Source organism: Megachile rotundata, chromosome 14 (assembly GCF_050947335.1).
Source record: "Megachile rotundata isolate GNS110a chromosome 14, iyMegRotu1, whole genome shotgun sequence".
Classification (NCBI taxonomy): Eukaryota; Metazoa; Arthropoda; class Insecta; order Hymenoptera; family Megachilidae; genus Megachile; species Megachile rotundata.
Window position 1 is genome coordinate 7,447,644 of NC_134996.1, and position 25,686 is coordinate 7,473,329.

The window sequence follows — 25,686 nt, forward strand, 5'->3', positions numbered from 1 at the left end:
TATGTACCTTGGTTAGGTTATGGTTCTTGGAGAATGTAGACAACAATCTAGATAATATTAGATTTATAGTAATTATAGACTTATAGTAATTTGTTTATTATTAATACTTTGCTTGTTTAAGAATTTGAGACTTTATTTTTCATTGTGAGATTTTGAGCAATGACTTGTTTTATATAAACAAAAATTTATGAATTCTCAAACTTCTAAATGGAAAATTTTTCAAATTCTCAACTTTCCAAATTTCTAATCTTCAAATACTCAAATTCCCCAAATACTATTACAAACCAATTTTCAATTTTCTGAATCCCTAAAACCCCAAATTTCCAAATTCCCAAGTGTTCAAATTCACAAGAACCCAAATTGCAAATTTTTCAAATTCTAAAATCCCAAAATTTTCAATTTTTCAAATTTCAAATCTTCAAATCTTCAAATCCTCAAATTCCCCAAATACTTCAACAATCCAATTGTCCATTTTTTGAATCCCTAGATCCCCAAATTTCCAAATTCCCAAATTCCCAAATGTCCAAATTTTCAAGACCCCAAGTTGTAAATTGTTCAAATTCTCAAATCCCAATATTTTGAATTTTCCAAATTTCTAATTTTCAAATACTCAAATTCCCCAAATACTTCAACAATCCAATTTTCAATTTTTTGAATCCCTAAATCACTAAATTCATAAATCCCCAAATTTCCAAATTACCAAATGTCTAAATCCTCAAGCCTCCAAATTGTAAATTTTTCAAATTCTCAATTTTCCAAATCTCTAATCTTCAAATCCTCAAATTCCCCAGTCCCCATATCCTAATTCCCAAAACTGTAAATCCCTAAATTCCATAATTCCTAAATCTCTCCCCAAATTCCCTAATTTCCCCAACTTCCCAATACCCAAATCTCTAAATCCCCAAATTCAATAATTCCTAAACCTTTCCCCAAATTCAATAATTCCTAAATCTTTCCCCAAATTCCCTAATTTCCCCAACCTGCAAATGTCCAAAATTCTAAATCCCCGAATTCAATAATTCCTCAATTTCTCTCTAAATTCCCTAATTTCCCCAACTTCCTAATTCTCCTAACTCTAAATCCCCAAATTCAATAATTCCTAAATCTCTCTCCAAATTCCCCAACTTCCCAATACCCAAATCTTTAAATCCCCAACTTCACTAATTCCTAAATCTCTCCCCTAATTCCTTAATTTCCCCAACTTGCAAATGTCCAAAATTCTAAATCCCTGAATTCAATAATTCCTTAATTTCTCTCTAAATTCCCTAATTTCCTCAACTTTCCATACCCAAATCTCCAAATCCCCAACTTCACTAATTCCTAAACCCCAAACCCCAAAATCCAAAAATCCCCAAATCCAAAACCTCCAAACTCCCAACTTCTCCAATTTTCTCCACAAACCTCAGAATCTTAGCCAACACTCGTAACTCTGCCTGGTAATTACAATTTTCTTGGTACAACCTACCTAAAGCCACCATTAGCACAGTGTAAGGAAAGTCACATACGGGCAGGCGAGAAGATCCTCGTTAATTCCGATGCTAATGCGCTGTGATCAGATTAGATTTTGTAAGTGGGGAGCATCGATTTCAGCAGGGAAGGACGAAGTGACAAATAATATCAGCCGGCTTATAGTTACCGTTCGTCCAGTTTCTATCACGCGACAATAACTCGTGTGCCGGCGAACAAAATCGATGATGTGCCTGTCTGAATGTTTCACGTGCTTGCAGCAGAAAATACCAGTCACTGCTATTACATCAGTCGAGTAAATTTTGACTACAAACATTTCGCTTAGGGAGATTGTCTAGGGATTTTAGTTCAACGATGAAATGTCGATATTTAACTTATATGTATTTTGTCTGTGTTATATGTTATATATTATATATTATATGTATATTGTACTTTTTTATGTGATTTATGTATTTGCATTTGTTTATATATTTATGTGTGACCTTATATGTATATTATACTTTTTATGTAATTTATGTATTTACATTTGTTTATATATTCATGTGTAATTTTATATTTGTGGAGTATATATGTATATACAGTGGTACTTATTTAATTTCTTTTATGTATTTATATATTTTTCTATGCATTTTTACTTATTTACATATACTTATATATTCTTCTTTTATGCATTTAATATTTATACATTTTGGATTTTATTTTTTTTTATGTTTATTATAAAATAAATTTTATATGTACATATTTCTGTATTTACATAAAATAATATTTTTTATTCATACATTTATTTTGATTTATTTATATGTTTATACACTTATATACTGTACATATACATATTTATATTCATATGTACACATACTTAATATATTGATCTTCATACCATTTTTACAAAGAAAACACAAGTTACAAAAATCTTAATAATTACAGTCCTTCTTAACTTCTTCAACTTTTAAAATATCTAAAAATCTGATAATCACATGTCACTTATATTCTCAGGAAAAATTTAACCCAAAATTCTTCAACTTCGATCAGCAAAAACCTAACCTATATTCAAAGATTTTCGGTCCACCTACATATTTCTTCAACTTCATTGGAGCAACGTCAGTATCCATTGTTCAAGGAAATAATTCCAAGAACGGTGCACTCTTAAAGGTCATCGAAACGGATATTGATCTGGATCCCAAATGCAATCGTTACATTTCTATCCAAAGGTGAACGGAACGGTTGCATCAATGATAATACGCAGACGTGCCAAGATTCGAAATTCGTTTCGGTCCCTGCATTTTCGTTGTTATAACCTTTCTCCTGCGACTCGTCTGTCCGCTTTGTTCCCTTTGCTTGAATTTACATAGACCCCGGGTCAAGCTACAGATTACAAATCTAGATATCATCGCGGAATCCTGCTGGCTTACCTACGCGAACGAACGAAATATTCGATTTCGTTCCGGCAGCCATTCCGGTAACGTTTGTTGATATTGCTCGTACGTTACACACATTTTAATATTACCCGGAGTCGTTTAAAAGTTCTTGTACACAGGGTGAGTTGCTAGAAAGATATTTTCAATGTTTAGGAAATTTAGGAATCATATTATAAATTATTAGGGCTGGGAGTTCTCGGGAGAAATCTTTGTAGACAAAATTGAGATTTAGAGAAAATTTTGAGGAGTGAAGAAATTTGAGTTACAGGGAATTGTTAGGGAGAAGCTTTAAAGAAAATTCAGAGGCGGACAGAAAATTGACTTCACCTAGACTTAAAATGTTTATACACATTTCTGTTTTTATAAGGCTTAGGTTATGTGTCATCTTAATCCTTAAAACCTACATCCACTTAATTCTGTTATAATTGCCTCTGTTCAACAATTAGGTTAGGAATTACTACCACTTTAAATACTGCTTGTAAACATTTCAAACTGACTCTAATATCATTACAAGCTATTTTATAACCTGACAAATACTTCAACAAATTAATAAAAACCAAAATATCATCTTAATCCTTAAAACCTACATTCACTTAATTCTGTTACAACTGCCTCAGATCAACAACTAGGTTAGAAATTACTACCGCTTTAAATACTTCTTGTAAACATTTCAAACTTACTCTAATATCATTACAAGTTACTTTATAATTTGACAAATGCTTCAACAAATTAATAAAAACCAAAAATGTGTCATCTTAATCGTTAAAACTTACATCCACTTAATTCTGTTATAATTGCCTCTATTCAACAACTATGTTAGGAATTACTACCACTTTAAATACTCTATGTAAACATTTCAAACTTACTCTAATATCATTACAAGTTACTTTATAATTTGACAAATGCTTCAACAAATTTATAAAAACCAAAAATGTGTCATCTTAATCCTTAAAACCTGTATCGACTTAATTCTGTTACAACCGTTTCAGACCAACAACTAGGTTAGAAATTACTACCGCTTAAATACTCATTGCAAACATTCCAAACTGACTCTAATATCATTACAAGTTACTTTATAATCTGACAAATGCTTCAACAAATTAATAAAAACGAAAAATGTGTCATCTTAATCCTTAAAACCTATATCCACTTAATTCTGTGACAACTGCCTCAGATCAACAACTAAGTTAGAAATTACTACCGCTTTAAATACTCATTGTAAACATTTCAAACTTACTAGAATATCATTACAAGTTACTTTATAATTTGACAAATGCTTCAACAAACTAATAAAAACGAAAAATGTGTCATCTTAATCCTTAAAACCAACATCCACTTAATTTCACATCCCCATAAAATGTGGTTTTTATTAACTTCCATAACGAACAAGAACATATTGAGTTTCAAAGGGGAATTCTTAAAACGCGATTCATAAAATGCAGATTATAGACATTGTGCAATAAGGTTAACGACGAAAACTGCCACATAACGGAAACGACGGTAGTAAAATAGAATTTATTAAAATCGTTTAAGTAACCTGCATGAATTTCCTTAGGTAAAGATGGGAAGTGGGTTAAAAATTAGTTTAAGGAGTTCTTTTTGCGTAATAGCAAAATCCGATTTTCCGCAATTAAATCCCGGAGATCTCTACATTAGATACGTAGCACCGCTTTCATGCGGTCTTCATTCAATCTACTCATCTGAAGGATTTCCCTTGATGTTATATCTAAAGATTTTGAAATCTGCATCCAGAGAATTTTACCATCCTTTCACTGGATCATCAACCTGGCGCAAGAATTAATGCATTTTATACGATCCCTTTCACACGAACGTCTTTTAACAATTTTAAACCCCGTTCAGCGTGAAATTCTGACTGATATTTACAGATGTCCCCTTGGACCCTTTTGAAATGGGAAACATTATAGATTAATATTTCACAGTAGTTCTGAAGATTATTCTATGAATTTAAGAGTGGCAAGGGATTAAGTGTTATTATTTAAAAAAAATAAGTATGCAAGTGACTGCGAAGATTTTTAGCATATGTTTAGATGAAGTTTGATTGGGTTTGCATAACTTGGTTCATGCAGAAACAGAAATGAGCATAAAGATTGGGAATTTGGGATATTTGGAAATTTGTGAAATTTGAGAAATCAGAGAATTTGAAAATTTGAGAAATTTGAAAATTTTAAGAATTTATGAATTCTGAGAAATTTGGAAATTTCATAATTTGGGATTTCTGAGGATTTTGAGGAATTTGAGAAATTTGGGATTTCTGAGAAATTTGAGAAATTTGGAAATTTGGAAATTTGAGAAATTTGTAAATTTGTAAATTTGGAAACTTGGAAACTTGGAAATTTGGAAATTTGGAAATTTGGAAACTTGGAAATTTGGAAATTTGGAAACTTGGAAACTTGGAAATTTGGAAATTTGGAAGTTTGGAAATTTGGAATGAGGAAATTTGGAAATTTGAGGACTTATAGAATTGGGAAGGTGTATATTTAATAATTTGAAAATTTTAAGAATTTATGAATTCTGAGAAATTTGGAAATTTCATAATTTGGGATTTTTGAGGATTTTGAGGAATTTGAGAAATTTGGGATTTCTGAGAAATTTGAGAAATTTGGAAATTTGGAAATTTGAGAAATTTGTAAATTTGGAAATTTGGAAATTTGGAAATTTGGAAATTTGGAAATTTGGAAATTTGAAAATTTGGAAATTTGGAAATTTGGAGATTTGGAAATTTGGAAATTTGGAAACTTGGAAACTTGGAAATTTGAAAATTTGAAAATTTGATAAATTTGGAAATTTGGAAATTTGGAAATTTGGAAATTTGGAAATTTGGAAATTTGGAAATTTGGAAATTTGGAAACTTGAAAACTTGGAAATTTGGAAATTTGGAAACTCGGAAATTTGGAAATTTGGAAACTTGGAAATTTGGAAATTTGGAAACTTGGAAACTCGGAAATTTGGAAATTTGGAAATTTGGAAATTTGGAAACTTGGAAATTTGGAAATTTGGAAACTTGGAAATTTGGAATGGGGAAATTTGGAAATTTGAGGACTTATAGAATTGGGAAGGTGTATATTTAATAATTTGGAAATTCAACAACTGTGAAAGTTGGAAATTTGAAGAATTTGGGAATTTAGGAAATATTAAATTTATGAATTAGAAAATTTAGGAATTCCGAACTTTAGAAACTACAAAAATAACTTAGAAAATATATGAATCAAGAAAATTTGAGAATTTGAAAATTTTGTAATGTGCATAACAAAAAATGATGTACTGAGAATTGAACTTTTATTTTCAGTCATCAGTTCGTTCACTCAATTTATTATTATTACGCCCAAACGTCAATTACTCATATTTCCTGCTTTTTCATATGATTCGATAAATAATTCTGGTGAAATCGCTTGAATGTTACGAGGTTTTCATTGCTGTTATTCGTTTATACCACAATCTGTTACAGGACAAATAAATAAAACTGACTTTTCATCGTTCTATGGCAGAAACAATTTAATTTCTTTATTTGATTAAAAAAATGTAATTCATCAAATGTTTGTTGTCTTTTTATTAAAACATTGATTGTAGAACGATTACAGAAATAAAAATTAGTTAACAACATAATTGTTGTATTCAAGAAAATTTTTAATTATAATAATAATTATAATTAATTTATGTGTAACAATAATAATTATGATATTATATAATGAAAGTTTTACTATTAATTCAAGTTTTATATTATTTATTAGAATTTAATTTATAATACAACTTTTTAATCAAAATTAATTTTTTAATTAAAAAATTTAGTACAAAATATTTGCAAATCATATATGTACATAAACTGCTGCATAATTACTTTTGAATTAAAAATAATCATGTATAATGTACAATTATTTATTTAATATAATTTTTTAATTGTATTAAATATTTCTGAGTAGCATTTAAAATAATTAAATAATATTATGTAGTAGTTAAATGTAATATTAATTAAATATGTTAAAGTAATGTTAAACAAATATTCTGTCAAATATTAATTATTTGAATATCACTTATAAATTAATTATAAATAATTTTAAATTAGATCTATAGCTTAAATAATATTAAAAATCTTAATAAATATTATATAAAACTATTTATTTAACAATTTATGAACCTGACAAAAATATTGCATATTCAACAGTAATTATAATTAGCTAATATAAATAACTTGAATAATAATATTAAATATGTCTTAAAAATGTTAAACAACAAGTTATTTAATATTTATAACAATTTATGAACCTGACAAAAACATTGTATATTCAACAGTAGTTATGATATGAGCTTTAAATAACATTAACAATTTAAATAAGAATATCGAAAATATTTACAAGTATTAAATAACTCATATAATATTTGTAACAATTCATAAACCTACTTAAAAGTATTGAACATTCAGTTCCATGAGTATTTAATTCTACCAAATGTTCATAAATTACTTAATATTAACAAAATACCGAATCACGTTTCCCAATTCGCACGCACGACATATTGTTCCCGTGTTATTCTTCGAAACATTTCGTCAATGCAATAATTTCGAATTAAGTTCCATAATAAACGCAATATCCACGGTTCATTTTCACTGCGATGCAGTTATATAATTTAATTAATACCAACGACGCTGAAACGTGAACTGTTAAAGCTATTACGGATGTAAACGAGTTAAACAGCTACTGGCTACATATGAATTCGAGAAATTAACGTGCATAAGTCTGCGTCTGAGATACGATGGCTTAGTTTCACTTCTCGCGAAAATATTATACACAAAATTGTAAAATAAAAAGCAAACAAATATTGTTATAAATTATTTCTGTGATTATTCATTCAATTCGAATGAAATAATAATAGCTTTCTATATCTATAAATTGAAGCACGTGCTTCTAGAGATATTTATTGAAATTTCCTATCAATATTTCATTTAATGTATAAACACGGAAATATTGAAATATTTTTGCGAAATCTAATATTTTATGTATATCAATATATGAAATTCTGACGCCAGTGAGTACAGTCACTGTCAAAATTTATTTTGTGACGGATTTGAAATTTGATATTTGTGGATCTGTAATTTGATATCTGTTGACCTGAAATTTAAGATCTGTGAACCTGTAAATTTATATCTGTGGACCTGAAATCTGATATTTATGGATCTGTAATCTGATACTTGTGAACCTGTTTGATATCTGTTGACCTGAAATCTGATACTTGTGGACGTGAAATTTAATATTGTTGACTTCAAATCTGATACTTGTGGACCTATAATTTGATGTCTGTTGACCTGAGATCTGATACTTGTGGAACTGTAATCTGATACTTGTGAACCTGAAATTTGATATCTGTTGACATGAAATCTGATACTTGTGGAACTGTAATCTGATACTTGTGAACCTGAAATTTGATATCTGTTGACCTGAAATCTGATACTTGTGGACGTGTAATCTGATACTTGTGGACCTGAAATTTGATATCTGTTGACTTGAAATCTGATACTTGTGGACCTGTAATTTGATGTCTGTTGACCTGAAATCTGATACTTGTGGAACTGTAATCTGATACTTGTGGACCTGAAATTCGATGTCTGTTGACCTGAAATCTGATACTTGTGGACCTGTAATGTGATACTTGTGGACCTGAAATCTGATATTTGTGGAAATTAGATATCTGTTGACCTGAAACTTGATATTTCCAGTACTCAATGACGTCATTTAAGAAACTCAATGTCCAGAGTGCTTAATAATTTGAAATTTGAATGTTTGAGTATTTCCAAATTCGAAACTAGAACATTCGAGCATTCGACAACCCGAAATTCCAACGTTTGAATATTTTATTTTAACGATAATTGACACAGATTTCACGACCTCGTCAAACTCTGCAACTAGAAATAAAAAACCTATTAAAATTCGACCTCTTCCACACAAAAACTTCTTACACCCCATTTTAAAATATAGTCCTAAGCTTATTGCACCCCGTTTTAAAGTATTGCTCACCCTATCTCTAACATAATCAATCATAAATAATTAAACGACTTTTAAAAATAATTGGAAGCGAACATTTACTATCCGGTGTCAAAGAAATCGCATAACCGAATCACGAAGCCGTGACTAAATCTCTCGACAAGTTTGTCTCGTCTGGTTTTCATAGAAGGAAAACTATGACCACAATTCTGTCCCTTTGGTAAAATCGGGAGAATAAGGATTTCGTCGGGAAATATAAAGAGACCGGCTTAGTCTCCGCTTGACCCGCTTACGTTAACTCGGCCCATTCACTGCCGAGTTTCTCGAGTACTTTGCAAACTTTAGCGCGTTCGTGGATGGCTTATAAGTAAGTGAGCGAGTGAGTATGTGTACCCTGGTTATGTAAAGTATTCGCCCTGACAGGATACTTAAGACGAGGATCTTTCATGTTGCAGATTTACCCAAGTTCGGTAAACCGTTGAACAACCTGACGGTCTCGGTGGGCCGTGAAGCCATTTTCACCTGCATCGTGGAAAATCTTGGCCCGTACAAGGTAAGATTTCTTAAGTTTGACAGTATTTGTGCAAGGGTGTCCATGTATCGCGAAGTTAGTCGATTCAATGGAATATTCTAAATGACGGAGGTGAAATGTTACCGTCCACTTTACGTATCATTTGACAGTTATCTAACCGATTATTCTTGCAATATTACTTTCGATGGACCGTGAAGCCATTTCCATCTGCATTGTAGAAAATCTTGCCACGTACAAAATTTATTAAATTTGACAGTATTTACAAAGGTGACTTGTATAGTGAAGTATCGAAGTTTTCGAGGTATTCGAAGTTAGTCGATTCAATACAATATTCTAAATGACGGAGGTGAAATATCGTCCAAACTATCCTATCATTCGACAGGTTATGTTCGAACAGGTTCGAACCAATTATTCTTGCAATGTTACAAAGAAACTTGAAATGTTAGGCAAATGTGATCAACTGATTATAACTATACTTAAATTTAAAATGTCCTCAAAATCAGGTTTGGCACATTTGAGCTATGAGGTGCGGTGTACGAGGTGCGTCATGTGCGTCGCAGCGTCAGTGACGATTAAACGACGCGAATCATTAGGAATTCCAACAAGTGAATATAAGTAGATATCTAAATGAATTTGACTTCGGACTAGAGTTGATTTTGTTGTATACTTGATGACGAGAGCTTCGAAGATTTTTTACAAAAAAATGGGCGTATTTTTGTGACATTGCTGAGGGAAAACGGTTTCTAATTTTCTGTTGGTATAGCTGAAATTCGGATGGAGATGGAAAAGATGAAGTGGTTTACAAAGTGACCGTAGCAAGTAATAGAACCAAGCAGTACCTCCACACGTATATTAAAAATTTGAAATCTTTTTATTAACATTTAAATTTTATTAACAATTTTTATTAACATTTCGACTCATGTATGAATAAAATAAATCATTTATGTGTCATTGGGCATATAAAAGTCCAATACAAGTCCACAAACGAGATTTTAAAGAAATGGAAAGGAAAAGAAAGTAATAAAGGAAATACAGATCGAAAGAAGCTACAATAAACAGTACAAATAAATTCGGGAGGAAAAATTCCACGAGAGTTCCTATCCAATGCGTATCTCAGCAACTCCATTTAAGTAGAAATAAAATCCCATGGGGTGTGAGTTCAGCAGTTTGTTAAGTGGTTCCTGACCCCTTCTTTCTTTCCCTACGCTAACACTTTTATCCATCTATTCTTTTTTATTCCTTTCGTCCTTCTTCTTCTTCCCGCGGAATTTAAGCGTCCTCCTTTTGCGACCCTTCCGTTTCGAGCACCGACGCGTTTAGAATTTATGGGCCCTGGGACAATAATCGACATTATTTTCAATCGTAAATTTCAGAATTTGTAGTTTGCTGATCTTGTAACGAAGAAATTAGTTTCGTGGGAATTCTTAATTCTGAATGGTGGATTTATTTAATTATTGACCTCAAAAATTATGATCATAATATATGCATGTATTTTGTGATTATAATATGTGAATATACTATATGATTATAATATGTGTACACTTTTTATGATCATAATATATGCAGATATTTTGTCATTATAATATGTGTATGTACTATATGATTATATTATGTGTACACTTTTTATGATCATAATATATGCAGACATTCTGTGATTATAGTACGTGAGATTTCTCAATTATGAATATTGGAAGATTTGAAAAATAACAAATTTTGAATCATTGACCTAAAAAATTTCTCATTTTCAATATTACGAATTTTTTATTTTAAACATTAGTTAATTCTAAAAATACAAAATTTCTATATCTCTAATGTTTGAAATTTATTATTTCAAAAATTAAACTTAAAAATTTCTGTGTTTCTAATTTTTTATCCTTGACAATTCGTAACTCTCATAATAAACAAATATAACTGCCAAATGTGTAATTTTGAAAATTTGCCTAAGAACTTAAATTCGTGAACTAAAAATTCTAAACGTAACAATGTAAAATTGTATAAATTCCAAAAATGGAAGTACGTAACAGAAAGATTAAATTTGACAGATATTGAATTATCTGCACAAGTATTATCTACTCAGAAAATATTGAATTATCTAACAAAAATTTATGTAAAAATTTGAAATGATATAAATGAAGAGCTGACGATATAAAAATGTCAAAGTAAATCTAAAGTCGATGAAATTTGAAAATGGCTGTCCAGAATGGTACCCGATTTATCAGTCGCTAAAGACGTTACTGCACTAACCCTCTCTTCCGATTTTCCTGCTCGGCACAAAGATACGAGACACAGTTTCCTGTATGAAATCGCTTGTGCAGCAGGACCAATTTTTTCGCAATAAAACTGCGTAAGAATTGTTTGATGGTCGTGCACGTGCAGGCAAGCAACGTGCACACCGAGGTGAAATCGATGCATTATTTTTACGTTCGCAACGAACGACATCTCGCCGGAAATGAAAATGCCGAGGTATGCTATGCTGACCGCCGCTGATACTCGGTGGAAAAAAAAGAGGCGAATAAAAGCGAGTGGCACTTTACTGGCACAAAGAACTCCACTTTCAATAATCGACACGATGCCTGCGGTAAAATTAACGTTTTCCACCGGGCTACACTTTTTCCCGCCGTGTTCTTTGAAATTTGAAGCGGCGTTGTATCGTGTCCCGTCGATGAGAATTCAATTAGCGCGATAAAGTAATTATCGAAGATAAAATTGTTATGGAAGAACCCGAATCGGAGCTGTATTTGCTAGGGGAATAATTATGGCAATCGGGCGAAATTAACTGGTTCCTTCGTAGAGGAACCGATGCATATTTCATATATGGTAATCATGCTTAATACGAAATAGCTGATTTTGAAAGCTTGCTACGTTTGTGTTTTAGTGGAATGTTGATAGATGGAATAATAGATATTTGATTATCTATGAAAATTAAATTAATTATTTTGTTAGATGTTATTCGTTCGAGAGATGTTACATTATGTGTTTGAAGGATGTTAGATTATCTATTCAAGGGATACTAGATATTAGGATGTTGAATAGATATTTTTTATCTAAATATTAGATTGAAATTTTTTGTCTAGATATTAGATTTATTTGAGGGATAGTAGATTATCTTTTCGATAAATATTTGATTATATACTTGATGGAACCGATGAATGATAAATTATCTGTTCGAGGAGTATTAGATTATCTATTCAATAGATGCTGGATAATCTTTTCAATAGATTTCTTCATTGTCTACTTGACAGATATTAAAATATGTACTCGACTGATATTAAATTCTCTACTTGACAGATATTGCATTATCTACTTGTAGATATTAAATTATCTGCTCAAGGGGTATTAGATTATCTATTGGATAGATGTTGGATCATCTTTTCAATAGATTACATTATGTACTTGACAGATATTGAATTATGTATTCGACTGGTATGAAATTCTATACTTGACAGATATCACATTATCTGCTTCTAGATAATAAATTATCTGTTTGAGGAGTACTAGATTATCTATTATAGACAGATAGATGCTAACTTATCTTTTCGATAGAAGATTTAAATTATCTACTCGATATTTTCCACTCTTCAGATAAGACTATACAGATATTAGATTATCTAAAGTCATCATTAGCTTACATCAAGTGTTCGATGGTTTCTTGATCATCTTTTAGACAAATTGTTACATTATCTGTTTGACAGAAAAAAGGAAAATTAATTACATTATCTACTTGACAGTAAAAAGGAACATTAATTACATTAACTTCTGGACAGGAAGAATGAACATTAATTACATTATCTACTTGCAAAAAATTTTCAGATACTTCTTATGTTTTATTGTTACAAAACTTTGACATTCATTTGAAATACTTTTTGTAACAAAAAAAGTTACATTAACATTTAATGAAAAACAAAATGTTTACATTACTTTGAAAAATAAAATTTTTATAATAATTTAAAATATAAAAATTTATCGATTCCGACATAATTTTATTTATTCCCAATCTGCAATTTTGTTATTATTCACAAATTAACTTGCAAATTTACTTCAGTCATTTTATACACGTTCTAAATAAAATGTTGTTCCAGATTTTATACACTTATAATTAGTGTATTACAGTGTTGTTACACCTGGTGTTCCCCGAAGTTAATCGTTATCTTAAAATGGTAATTAATATAGGTACTTTGAACCGAGAAGTTAAGTTTGACGATATTATCAGCTATTCGACACGTTCGTGCCACTCTAATTTCTTCCGGAGAGAAAAGCTACGTTGCTAGGGTAACTACATCAGTTTCTAAAGTAATCAAAAGTCGGTTAATTGTTCTTGAGGTAATATATTACTATGCGGTAGGCTTTTAAGCGTCTTATCTCGGATGCATTGAAGACGTAACTTTCTCTATCAATAGTTCATTCGCAGGTTAGAACTTGCTGATATTGCGTACGTGCTAAATATATTTCAGTATAACGACAGATATAACATTCTTAATTATGTCATTGCTTGTTTTTGTTTCTTTAATCAGGTTCTGATTTAGAGAATTTGAATATTTGAAAAATTAAGATGTTTGCATTGGAATTTACAAGGATTCAGGAATTTAAAAATTTCTAAATGTTACAATCTCTATTTTATCAGATTTCAGATTGCAAATTTTTCAATTTTTCAATTTTTCCAATTTCCCAAGTTTCCCAATTTCTGAATTTCCTAACTTCCCAACTTCCCACTTTCCCAATTTCCCACTTTCCCACTTTCCCACTTTCCCACTTTCCCACTTTCCCACTTTCCCACTTTCCCACTTTCCCACTTTCCCACTTTCCCACTTTCCCATTTTCCCACTTTCCCACTTTCCCACTTTCCCACTTTCTCAATTTCCCAATTTCCCACTTTTCCAATTTGCCAATTTGCCACTTTCCTAATTTCTTAATTTCCCAATTTCCCAATTTCCCAATTTCCCAATTTCCCAATTTCCCAATTTCCTAATTTCCTAATTTCCTAATTTCCCAATTTCCCAATGTTCCAATGTCCCAATGTCCCAATGTCCTAATGTCCCAATTTCCTAATTTCTCAATTTTCCAAATTACAATTTCCCCAATTTTCTTAATTTTCTAAATTGTAATTTCTCGAATTAAAAATGCCACAATTTCTAAATTTTTCATATTACAATTTCCCCAATTTTCTCAATTTCCCGAATTGCAAATTTTCTTTTTTCTACTAATTTTTCAATTTACTATTTTTCAACTTTCCCATTTTACCATTCTACCATTTTTCCAATTTTTCAATTTGTAGTTTTCTCATTTTCCGATTTCCCATTTTCCAATTTTGTCGTGATCCCGGAGGCAAAAGAAATATTCGAAGTCAATATAGATTTTTATAAAAACAAAACTTTATTAGACTTTTGACTTTTTGATGTTGACTGAATGAGGGATAAGATAATTCTGGTTCTAGAGTGAGGGTGCGAGTTCGACGAAGGAAAAAATTAAGGTGGGGCCTAAGGACTGAGAGGGGATGTTAAGGTTTAGGCTGGTCAGTGAGAGGGTGGCGGAAGTGCTCGAGGAGAAAGTTTGGGACTTAGGAAGGCGGTGATTTATGTTTTGTAGGACTTGAGGACTGTGGGCTTGCCTGTTTTGGGGTTATAGGAATGGAAAATGTTTGGGAAAGGACACAGATGTTTTATTTTTAGGCGTAGAAAATACGTTAAAATTTACAAGCGGTAAGAGTATCTGACACCTCCCATCCGTAAAGAAATTTACGGTTTCACAAAAACGTAAATTAATTAATTCCTATGATGTTTAAGATCGCTTTCTGTAGTTAAATTATAAGTATACATTGTAAATTATTTATAAAATGTTAGAATTATTTGATAAGGTTAGGGAGTTTTTTTCTAAAATAGCATAGAGTATATAAAGATATAATTTAAGGAGGTAAGAGTTAACTTAATAACCTACTTATGAGATAGATGGTAATGAAGCTCATTCAATTAATCTAGAGAATACATATCGTTACGTGTATCTACGCTTATTCTATTCGTTACCAAGTAATAAGGGACTGTATTAAAATATTAGGTTATAATAATATTATTTTCTTTGAAACAATGGTGTCAATCCATAATTATGGAGGGTGCACGAGATGTTGACCTTCTTAATCCATGTTGTCCAGCAGGTCTGGTTACGAGTTCGTCTCTCTGTTGTCTATCGGTGGAATAGATTGGGGGTTGGTCAAGTAATCCTTCCTCGAATATTGGTCTGTCTTCCTCAAGGAGTTTCAATAACTGTCTCCTTGTTAATGGGCCGGCGTTGACATTTGTGTTAACAATTTTAAGACTGCAAGCGTCGTTTGTTGGTCTTGGATCCTTCACAGAATACAAGCGCCTGACTGTTGAGCGTAATACGCCACACCGTCGTAAGAGAAATACTGCGAATATAATACCAACAATAAACATTAGTATATTCAATATAATAGTGGACCACGAATTGTGCTGGATGATAACGGGTTTGTTTAGTTCTTCTTGTAGGAGATTATCCAACCGGGCAAGCTTATGATTTGAATACTTCAACTCTTCGGTATTAATATCAGTAATTTTAACAGGCTCTAACAGTATTGGTACAATTGTGGAGTCTTCACGGTTCTTCGGACAGCAATCTTCTTCAGGAATGTGTACTATTGGACTGTGACTGCTATTTGCGGTGATGCCTTGCGACGGTTCCAAGATAATTGTTTCGCTGTAACCCTTGCATTGAGGCTCAAGGCGAATAATTCCTGCTGAGTTTATTTTGATATCCTCGATGTGCGTTGGAGAGCATGTTAGCGTCAGTTGTAGTGGATATGAGGCGGTGTAAATCCATTGATTGTTCTGGATGTAGAACCAACTTTCGAAGTTGCCCTTAATCGTATGGGTTTGGCATGATGGATCTATTCCTCTCGTGTTGGATGTGAATAATTTTGTCTCGCATGTTGATTGTCCGGTTGTCCGCATTATGTGGTGTATCAGACAGATGCGCTCGTTCTTATCGGCTGCAAAACATACTTCGAGATTTTGAAGCATTGCGTAATACACCTCGTTGGAACTCAGTAGCATGTAAGGGAAACTGGGTTGAATATAGAGGTAGGTATTTGGTATATTATGAGGGATAGGTAACGGTAACATTTCATAAAGCTTAAATTGCATTACTTTTACTAATGGTATTTTTATGATGAACACTAGTATGTCATTAATGCGAGCTACATTTAATTTATATAATTTATCAAGCTTGTACATATTAGAATATTTTAATGGAATTGGCCAATTTAATCCATTCTGGAGGACAACATTGCTCAATTCGTCAAAAAGATTCTGAGGAGTTACTAATTGCGGATGTAGTATGTTTTGTTTTGCTAAAGAAATGGAAGAAGTAATTAAATTACAGTATTCGTCTAATTCCGAAAGTAACTGCGTTAATGAGAATAATTGCTCTAAAATAAGGTGTCGTGTAAAAATATCGTTTAAATAATTTGTTGTTGAGTTGGAAAAGCTATTAACTAACTTTATGTTTTCATTAAGCTTATCTTCATCTGCACGGAGACTTTGGATGGAAGAATTAAAGTTTTGAATAGTGTTGCTTATTACCGCTATTTGCTGTTTCATCAATAAGTGAACATTTCTATTTTCGAGGACGATTGAATTTATTGCTTCTTTGTAAAATTTGGCGTCTTCATCGTTAGGTGTATTGAATACCCAGCGTAAAACGTGAGATGCGCCGTCAAATAATCCTCTCTTTACTAATTTTTTCCCTACGTTCGGTTGGTTATTCGTCATATGCTTTATGGTCTCGATTTTACTTTTAATTGCTGAGATGCGCAAACGTATGGTTTTCAAAGAACTTTGACAGAAATATGCGTTGTGTGAAATTTGTTCGGAAATGTGTGTACACATAGTGAGAGATTTGGTATAAAATTTAAATAATAGGTCGTACCTTTGGTCTGATATAACTAGATTAATGTGCGTTAATATGGTGTATTGGGAATTCGATATTTTTACATTTCCTAATTCATTGTAATATAACCCTTGGTGAACGTGTAGTTGGAAAAGTTCGTAATATGGTTCGCTAGTTTTGTGAGCATGGTTTGGAGAAATGGAAGTGAATGCTACTAGTGTTAACAGGATAGACAGGTGATGCCGTTTTTTAGTTGTCTTCATCTCCTGAAACAGAAGGTTTCAGTAAGTTAGTGTGGTATGTTATTAATTTTTTATTATTTAAAACTTGAATGGTGTGATTAGGATTAATTTTTGTTATTTTATATGGACCTTTGTAATTTGGTGTCAGTTTCCTATTCAATCCAGTAGTTGTTTGTTTATTTTGGACATAAACTAAATCACCAACTTTGTAATTATGAACAATGATTTTATTATCGTAATACGTTTTTGACTTAGTTTTGGCTTGTATTAAGTTGTCTCTTGCTATTTTTTGTGTGTAATTTAGTTTCTGTTTTAAGTTAACAATATAATCGTCGTAATTATAGCTTAATGTTGGTTCCTGTGTTAATTTACTTGGTAAATATGGTTTATTTCCGAAAAGTGTCTCATATGGAGTAAAACCAGTTGATTTATGTACGTGCGTGTTGTAAGCTAGCATTGCGAAAATTACAAACTCGTCCCAGTCTGTCTGTCTGTCATTTATGTAGTGTTTAAGATAATCTTTAAGAGTCAAATGCGATCTTTCTAGTGCTCCGTTTGTCTGTGGATGATATGGCGAGGATACTAGGTGTTTTGTATTGAATAATTTCGTAAGGTCTTTTATTAACTGTGACATAAAATCGGTTCCTTGATCAGAGAGTATGGTTTTAGGTATTCCAAATAGTGTAATAAATTTAGATAGTTCTGTGGCAATGGTTTGAGCTTCGTGATTTTGTACAGGTACGGCATATGAAAATTTGGTAAGATCATCTTGCATTGTTAGAATGTAACGGTTGTCATTTACGGTTTGAGGTAAAGGCCCGACAATGTCGATGGCCAATCTTTCGAAAGGTTTACTGGAGGTTGTTGTTATTTCCATCGGGGCTTTCGAGGGTCGAAAATTAGTTTTATTAGCCTGACAAGAGGGGCATTTCTTAATATAATTTTTGATATCTTTTTTCATGGTGTCCCATTTATAATATTCTTTAATTCTCTTATAAGTTCTAAGAAAACCGGAATGGCCCGCTAATTTGGAATCGTGATTTTCGCGCAAGATTTCTACGATTTCGTTTTGAGAGTTAGGAGTGATTCGTTCGACATTTAAAATTACGGGAATGATATTCGAATCTTTGAAGATGAAGTATAAAATTTCACAGAACATTTCCTTCTTTATATTTTTATTATTAATGGTAACATCGTGAATATAGAGATTTCCGGCATAATTAGATTCTTGTAGGTGCTTAAATAAGGTTTGTAATGAGTAAAATATTTCTTTATATTCTAATTTATCAAAGTGGAACGGTTTACAAATACAGAGATATGTGTCCTGAGAGTCTTTAGCAAGTTTAACAAACGAACGCAATTCATCGGGTTCTTTGATTTTGGACATGTCGTATAGGTTTCGTAGTGTTTCCGAGAACAAGTTACTATCATCTAGATCTTTTGAGTAAAACAACGCATTAGGAAAGTATTTAAATTTATCACAGGGAACGGATTTGATTTTTGGGATGTCAAAATTTTTGTAATGGAACTCTATAAAATTTTCGAAAGAATGCGTGTTGTGAACTATGTTTATTACCGGATAACGGGACAGTGCATCTGCGTTTGAGTTAAGTTTTCCTGCTTTGTATATTATTTTGTAGTCGTATTCCTCAAGTTTCAATCGCCAGCGTACTAGCCGACTACCTGGGTCTTTGCAATTAAACAACCAGGTTAAAGGTTTATGGTCGGTTATTACGGTAAACTGTCGACCGTACAAATAGGGCCTAAAATGACTAACACTCCACACGATAGCGAGTAACTCCTTTTCGGTAGTGCTATAATTCTGCTCGCTTTTGTTCAGGGTACGGGAAGCATACGCGACGGGGAGGTCTTTCCCGATTGTACCTTGACTTAGAATCGAGCCTATCGCGTAATTAGATGCGTCAGTTGTGAGAATGAATTCTTTATTAAAATCGGGATATTGGAGGATCGGTTGTGTAACTAGTATTCGTCGAAATTCATTGAATGAGTTAGATTGTTCTGAAGTCCATGTGAAAGGGGTGTCTTTTTGAAGTAAAATTGTTAATGGTTTAGCTATTTTTGCAAAATCTTTTATAAATTTTCTATAGTATCCGATAAGTCCTAAGAAAACTTTAATATCTTTTTGATTTTTTGGAACGGGGAATTTGTCAATAGCTTTAATTTTTTCTGGATTAGGTTGTACGCCTTTATCTGAAATAACGTGACCTAAGTATGCTACTTCTCGTCGCATAAATTCGCATTTATCGGGTTGAAGCTTGAGATTATTTTTTCTGAGACGATCAAAAATTGCTTTTAATTTTCCGGAGTGTTCCTGAATCGAAGATGCACAAATAACGATATCGTCAATGTAAATAAAACATTGCAGACCTTGCAATCCCATTAAAATTGTATTCATTAATCGCTGAAAAGTTGCCGGAGCGTTTCTAAGCCCGAATGGCATTCTCGTAAATTCGTAATGACCTGACGGTGTTGAAAAAGCTGTTTTCCGTTTGTCGGAATCCCGCATTGGAACCTGATGGAACCCAGAGGCTAAATCTAAGGTCGTAAAGTATTTGGCATGGCCTACCTGGTCTAGAATATCGTCAATGTTAGGCAGTGGGAATGCGTCACCGACCGTCACCTCGTTTAAACGTCTATAATCAATTACGATTCTCCACTTACGTTCGCCCGACGAATCTAATTTTTTGGGTACTACCCACAGAGGGGCTGACCATGGAGATACAGAAGGCCGTATTATTCCCTGTTTTAACATTTTATCGATCTGCTTATTAACTTCGGTCTTGTGAATTTCTGGGTATCTATATAATTTCGTGCAAATCGGAGTTGGATTAGTTACATTGATTTCGTGTTCAATAGCACTAGTCGCGGTTAAAATATCGTCTGGCAAATGGAATATATCGTTGAATTCTGTGCAAATATCTAACACTGATGCTTTTTCATCCGAATTTAAATGATCTAATCTTAGATTTTCCTGTAAAAGTTTATTACGATTTGGTCGAAAGGTATTTGAATTATTAAATGACATTATAGTAGCTTCTTGCGGTAAGCGTTCTAAACATACAGAAATTGAATCTATTTCCTGATCTATAATTCGCGTATTTAAAATAGTTGCAAAGGCTTTGTTGTTTTCGCGTACTTTGGTTATTGCTTTTGACAAGTAAATTCCTTTTGGTAATACTAATTCCGGAATGATACCTTCTTGAATTTCGGGGTTTTTTATTTTAATTTCGATGAGGGTCTCGGTTCGCGCTTTGAGTTTAATTAGATTTATTGCCGAATTTTCGGATTTTTGAGAACGAAGTTCAATTGGAATTGGCAATGATTTAAGCGTTAATGTGTGAGATTGATAATCGATTGTTGCAGATTCTTGTTGCAAAAAATCTTTTCCTAACAAGCCGTCAAATGGGACGTTTGTTGCTTGGTTTAGGATATAGAATTTAATTTTTATCGCGCAATCTTGAAACTGAACTGGAATTAGACAACTACCTACTGTCTCGACTGGGATATTTGGACTAAGACCATGCAATATCAATTTATCCTTTGAATTAAAGAGTGTATTTGGGTCTAATTTGCATGCTTTTATGAGAGAGACGTTTGCACCGGTATCCACTAAAAATTTGAATGTTTTATCCGTGTTTTTTGAATATAGTGAGGAAACTTTAATAAAATCTAGATTATTGTTGGGGATTGAAACGTTTAGTTCTCGAACACCGTAAGTTGCGCAATTCGATCCTCCAGCGTGGTGTTCGTCGCTGGGGATTCTTGGGAGTTTAAATGTACCGCGGCGTTTTCTGACTGAGAAGTGCTCTGATTTGTTAATTGGTCCCTTCGACTATTATTGTACTGTCTTTTCCTACACTCGGCGATTAAGTGTCCTGGTTTTTTGCAATAATTACAAAGTTTAGGGGTGTCGGGTCTCGTATTTGAATTTACTTGATTTTGTTGGAAATGATTTTGCGTGCGGAAACGTTGGGATTCATTATAGAATTGGTGTGGATGTTGATTTCGAAAATTGTTTTGATATTGATTTTGGTTTGGAACTTGGATATTGTTAACAGTTCTCACGCGATCTGAAGTGGATGATTTTAATCTGCATTGGGATGTATCATGATTAATTCGACCGCAAATGTTACACGACCTTTGTCTATTGTGTTTGTGCATATTTAAGGCTCTTTCTTCTGAGATCGCGGCAGAATAAGCAGAATTTAAATTATCAAAATCCTTCCATCTAAGCATCTGCGAGATTTGTGGATGACTATGATAAACGAAGCGATTTAGGGTTGTCTCCTCTACTGATTTTTTCTTTCCCGGTATTTCTAGGGGGTCAGTCGCGTATTGTTGAATTGCACTGAGTGCTCTAGACGATAAGGTTAATAATCTCTGATAAAAACTACTGATACTTTCAGAAGACAATTGCCTACTGTTATTTAATTCTTCCATTATTTGACAATAATGTTTTTTATCCTGATATAATCTTTTGAGCTGCTCCTTTAATTCTGACCAATTTCGAAAATTTTGTAAAGCTAATTGTTCTTTGGCATTTCCGGAAATTCTTGAAAGTATGAAATATAATAACGGGGTTTTTTGTCTTTCTGATGCTAGTTCGTCGGCATTATTACAATTGGCTATAAATTGTCCAAGCTCGAATCTGTTACCAGAGAATTCTTTCGGTATCAAATTACAAAGAAATTGAATAGGAAAATCGGACGAGGAATTTGTTGATTCTGTGAAATTATCAGGGGAAAGTGGTGTAGACATTGTTATATGCTACTAAGTGACGAAAGTGATTATCAAGCAACAAAATTCGAATATGTACTTGCCGTCTGCCAGTGAAGCAATCCTTGGAAGAGTTGATTTCCTTCGCTGTGATGGATGATTAGATCCGCAGACTCTCGGGGTTGACACTGTTGTCTTTCGTCCGGATAAAAAAAATCCACAAGTGAAGAACACTTTATAAAAAGTTTTACTATTCGTTCACCAATGACGTGTCCTACCGACTGCGCCAAAATTTTGTGTCGTGATCCCGGAGGCAAAAGAAATATTCGAAGTCAATATAGATTTTTATAAAAACAAAACTTTATTAGACTTTTGACTTTTTGATGTTGACTGAATGAGGGATAAGATAATTCTGGTTCTAGAGTGAGGGTGCGAGTTCGACGAAGGAAAAAATTAAGGTGGGGCCTAAGGACTGAGAGGGGATGTTAAGGTTTAGGCTGGTCAGTGAGAGGGTGGCGGAAGTGCTCGAGGAGAAAGTTTGGGACTTAGGAAGGCGGTGATTTATGTTTTGTAGGACTTGAGGACTGTGGGCTTGCCTGTTTTGGGGTTATAGGAATGGAAAATGTTTGGGAAAGGACACAGATGTTTTATTTTTAGGCGTAGAAAATACGTTAAAATTTACAAGCGGTAAGAGTATCTGACAATTTTCTGTTTGACTAATCTTTCGATTTATTATTTTTCAACTTCCACAGTTTACCATTTTTCCAATTTTTCAATTTGTTTTCCTATTTTCCGTTCTCTCAATTGTCATTTTTCAATTTTCCCATTTTCCATTTCCTCACTTCCACATTTTCCATTTTCCAACTGTACGACTTTTCAATTGTCCAATTTTCCAACATCCCATTTTTTCAAACATCAAATTGTCCCATTTGAATGAAACATTAAAAGAATTCTATTATTTCCGCACTTCTCAATTTCCAATTTCTCCAAATGATAAAATCTTAAATTTTGAAGCACACGAACACTAATTATACCTCATTATTATATTTCAAATGCAGTTTAACCGGTTGTTATTAACGTGCGGCAAACCCGCCATAATAAAATGTAACAAGGAAAGAGAGAAAATTAAACAACGGAATCGTGAAACGTAACAGTTTGCACATTATCCGAAGTCGGTAGGAAATTTTAAAATTTCATTAAAGAGTTGAAATTACTTCCCGCGGAAACGGTAGTGAGGTAGAAACGCCCCTAACCTCGTAGTCGCGTATTTTTACGGCTCTAAACCTAATTGAAGCTGGAGCCCTCGAAATTTGTCGAGGTTCGTAAGATTAGCACCGAGACAATTTTTACTGTATTAAAATTATCGCACCGTTTCAACTTCGCACGCTTTTACTTTTTTATTTCTTGATGTTACATCGAGATCTGCTAAAACTTTTACAAAACATTATTTCCAACGAAGTGTATCTTTTTTTTATTTGCTCGTTTTCATTGCAAATTTTAAATATTTTCATAGGTGCTGAAAATCTTTTTAGAGAATACTGGGATTTGGATTTTTATGAATTTTGAAGAGGTTTCAATTTTGGAAATTTTTGTACGTGGTGAAAATTTGAGAATTTGAAGAAATTGAAATTAAGACGCTTGGAAATGTAATAAATTTTGCTTCTTGCAAATTTGGCCGTTTTGCAATTTGGAAATTTGAGAATTTCAAAATTTATAAAAATAAAAACCCAGAAATTTAAATGTAGGAGTTCTAAAATTTGTCCCTGAAAATTTTCAAATTTCCAATTTTTAATTATTTGAATAATTTTTTGCATTTTCTTTAACTCGTAAATTGTCAAATCTACAAAATGCAATTCCTGAAAAATTAAAAATAAGTATACGACCATCCTCCACAGAAACTACCCTTAACAGCATCAGGTAGTTTCAGGTCCTCAAAGAAATAACTCGACACAATTTTTTAAAGAAATAATTCAAAAGAGATAACTCGAGTATCAACCGATAAAAACGCGTTTAAGCCTTCTATTTTTCCTTATTCTATAAACCTGCGAAGCTTCATCAAAATCTGAAAAGGTCCAAGAACCTTCCTTGTTAGTGACCTACCACTGTCCGACCATTATCTTTTTCTCTTTATAAACTGCTTATGGTTTCCTTCTTCAAACGAGATGCCGAACCTTTTATGGCGGGCACGGGTATCGGAGCAGAAACAAGATACTTGGAAATCCAAATAAACGAATTTCGTGATGTGAGAAGCTGCTTTAAGTCTTCAATTCGTTTACAGGGGGTTTTCGAGTATTGACGTCTTAACTTCTCGTAGGATTACTTATTTTGAATTACATTTAATGCACTAGAATTACTTTTTGTGATAAATGGCACCTTTTATAAACTGTTCATTTGCATGCTTTTATAGAGTTTCTGATGAACATATCTTCAAGAGCCAGTTTGTGTGTTGATATCTGTACATAGTTGTTATATGAACAATTTAATTTTAGTTCTGAACAAATTTGAAAAGATATATGTATCGGTGCAGTACATATCTTTGATGTGTTTTTTGGGTTAAACTAACCTAAAGTCGCTAACATTTCCATATTTTAACCTAATCTGAAAATCTAACCTGACTTAAATTAACCTAACGCCTAACCTAACTTAAATTATCCTAAAACCTAACCTAACCTAACCTAACCTAACCTAACCTAACCTAACCTTAACCTAAACCTAAACATTACTATAAACCTAACCCTAACCTAACTTTGACCTAATCTTGACATAACCTCAACCTAACTTTGACCTAACCTTGACCTAACCTCGACCTAACTTTGACCTAACTTTAACCTAACATTGACCTAACATTGACCTAACCTTAATCTAACCTTGACCTAACCTTGACCTAACCTCGACCTAACTTTGACCCAACCTTAACCTAACCTCAGCCTAACTTAGACCTAACCTTGACATAACCTTGACCGAACTTCAACCTAACCTCAACCTAACCACAACATAACCTCAACCTAATCTCAACTTAACCTTAACATAACCTAACCTTAACGAAATCTAATCTTGAAACGCAGACTACAATCGAAAAGCAGAACGATATTACAATCTAATGCAAATGTAGATATAACCTAATCTAACCGTATGTGTCATAATCTAAGCTTAAAAGTACTTTGGTATAACATAACCTAAACTATAACATACTTTTGTTTCAAAAGTATATAGTTATAATAGATTATAAACTTTATTGAGATTGTACTTCAACTTCCGTTTCATATGGATATAAAATTAAATACATTTTAGATTTTCATAAGATATAATAAATTAAATTTGAGAATTAGATATTTGAATAATAGCACAGATTTAAAGGAATCTTATTTATGAATTAATAAGAGGAATCGTACGAATAAGAATCT

The 25,686-nt window shown here is 32.5% G+C and overlaps 1 protein-coding gene across 3 annotated transcripts in view; it reads left to right on the forward strand.

The window, feature by feature from the left end:
• LOC100880608 (neurotrimin) overlaps positions 1–25,686 on the forward strand; it is a 185,131-nt gene that overhangs the window by 57,469 nt on the left and 101,976 nt on the right. For all 3 annotated transcript variants that reach the window (XM_012288790.2, XM_076539588.1, XM_076539587.1), the window contains exon 2: positions 9,331–9,428. In XM_012288790.2, coding sequence (XP_012144180.1) covers positions 9,331–9,428 — 98 coding nt within the window. The remainder of the gene's footprint in view (positions 1–9,330; positions 9,429–25,686) is intronic.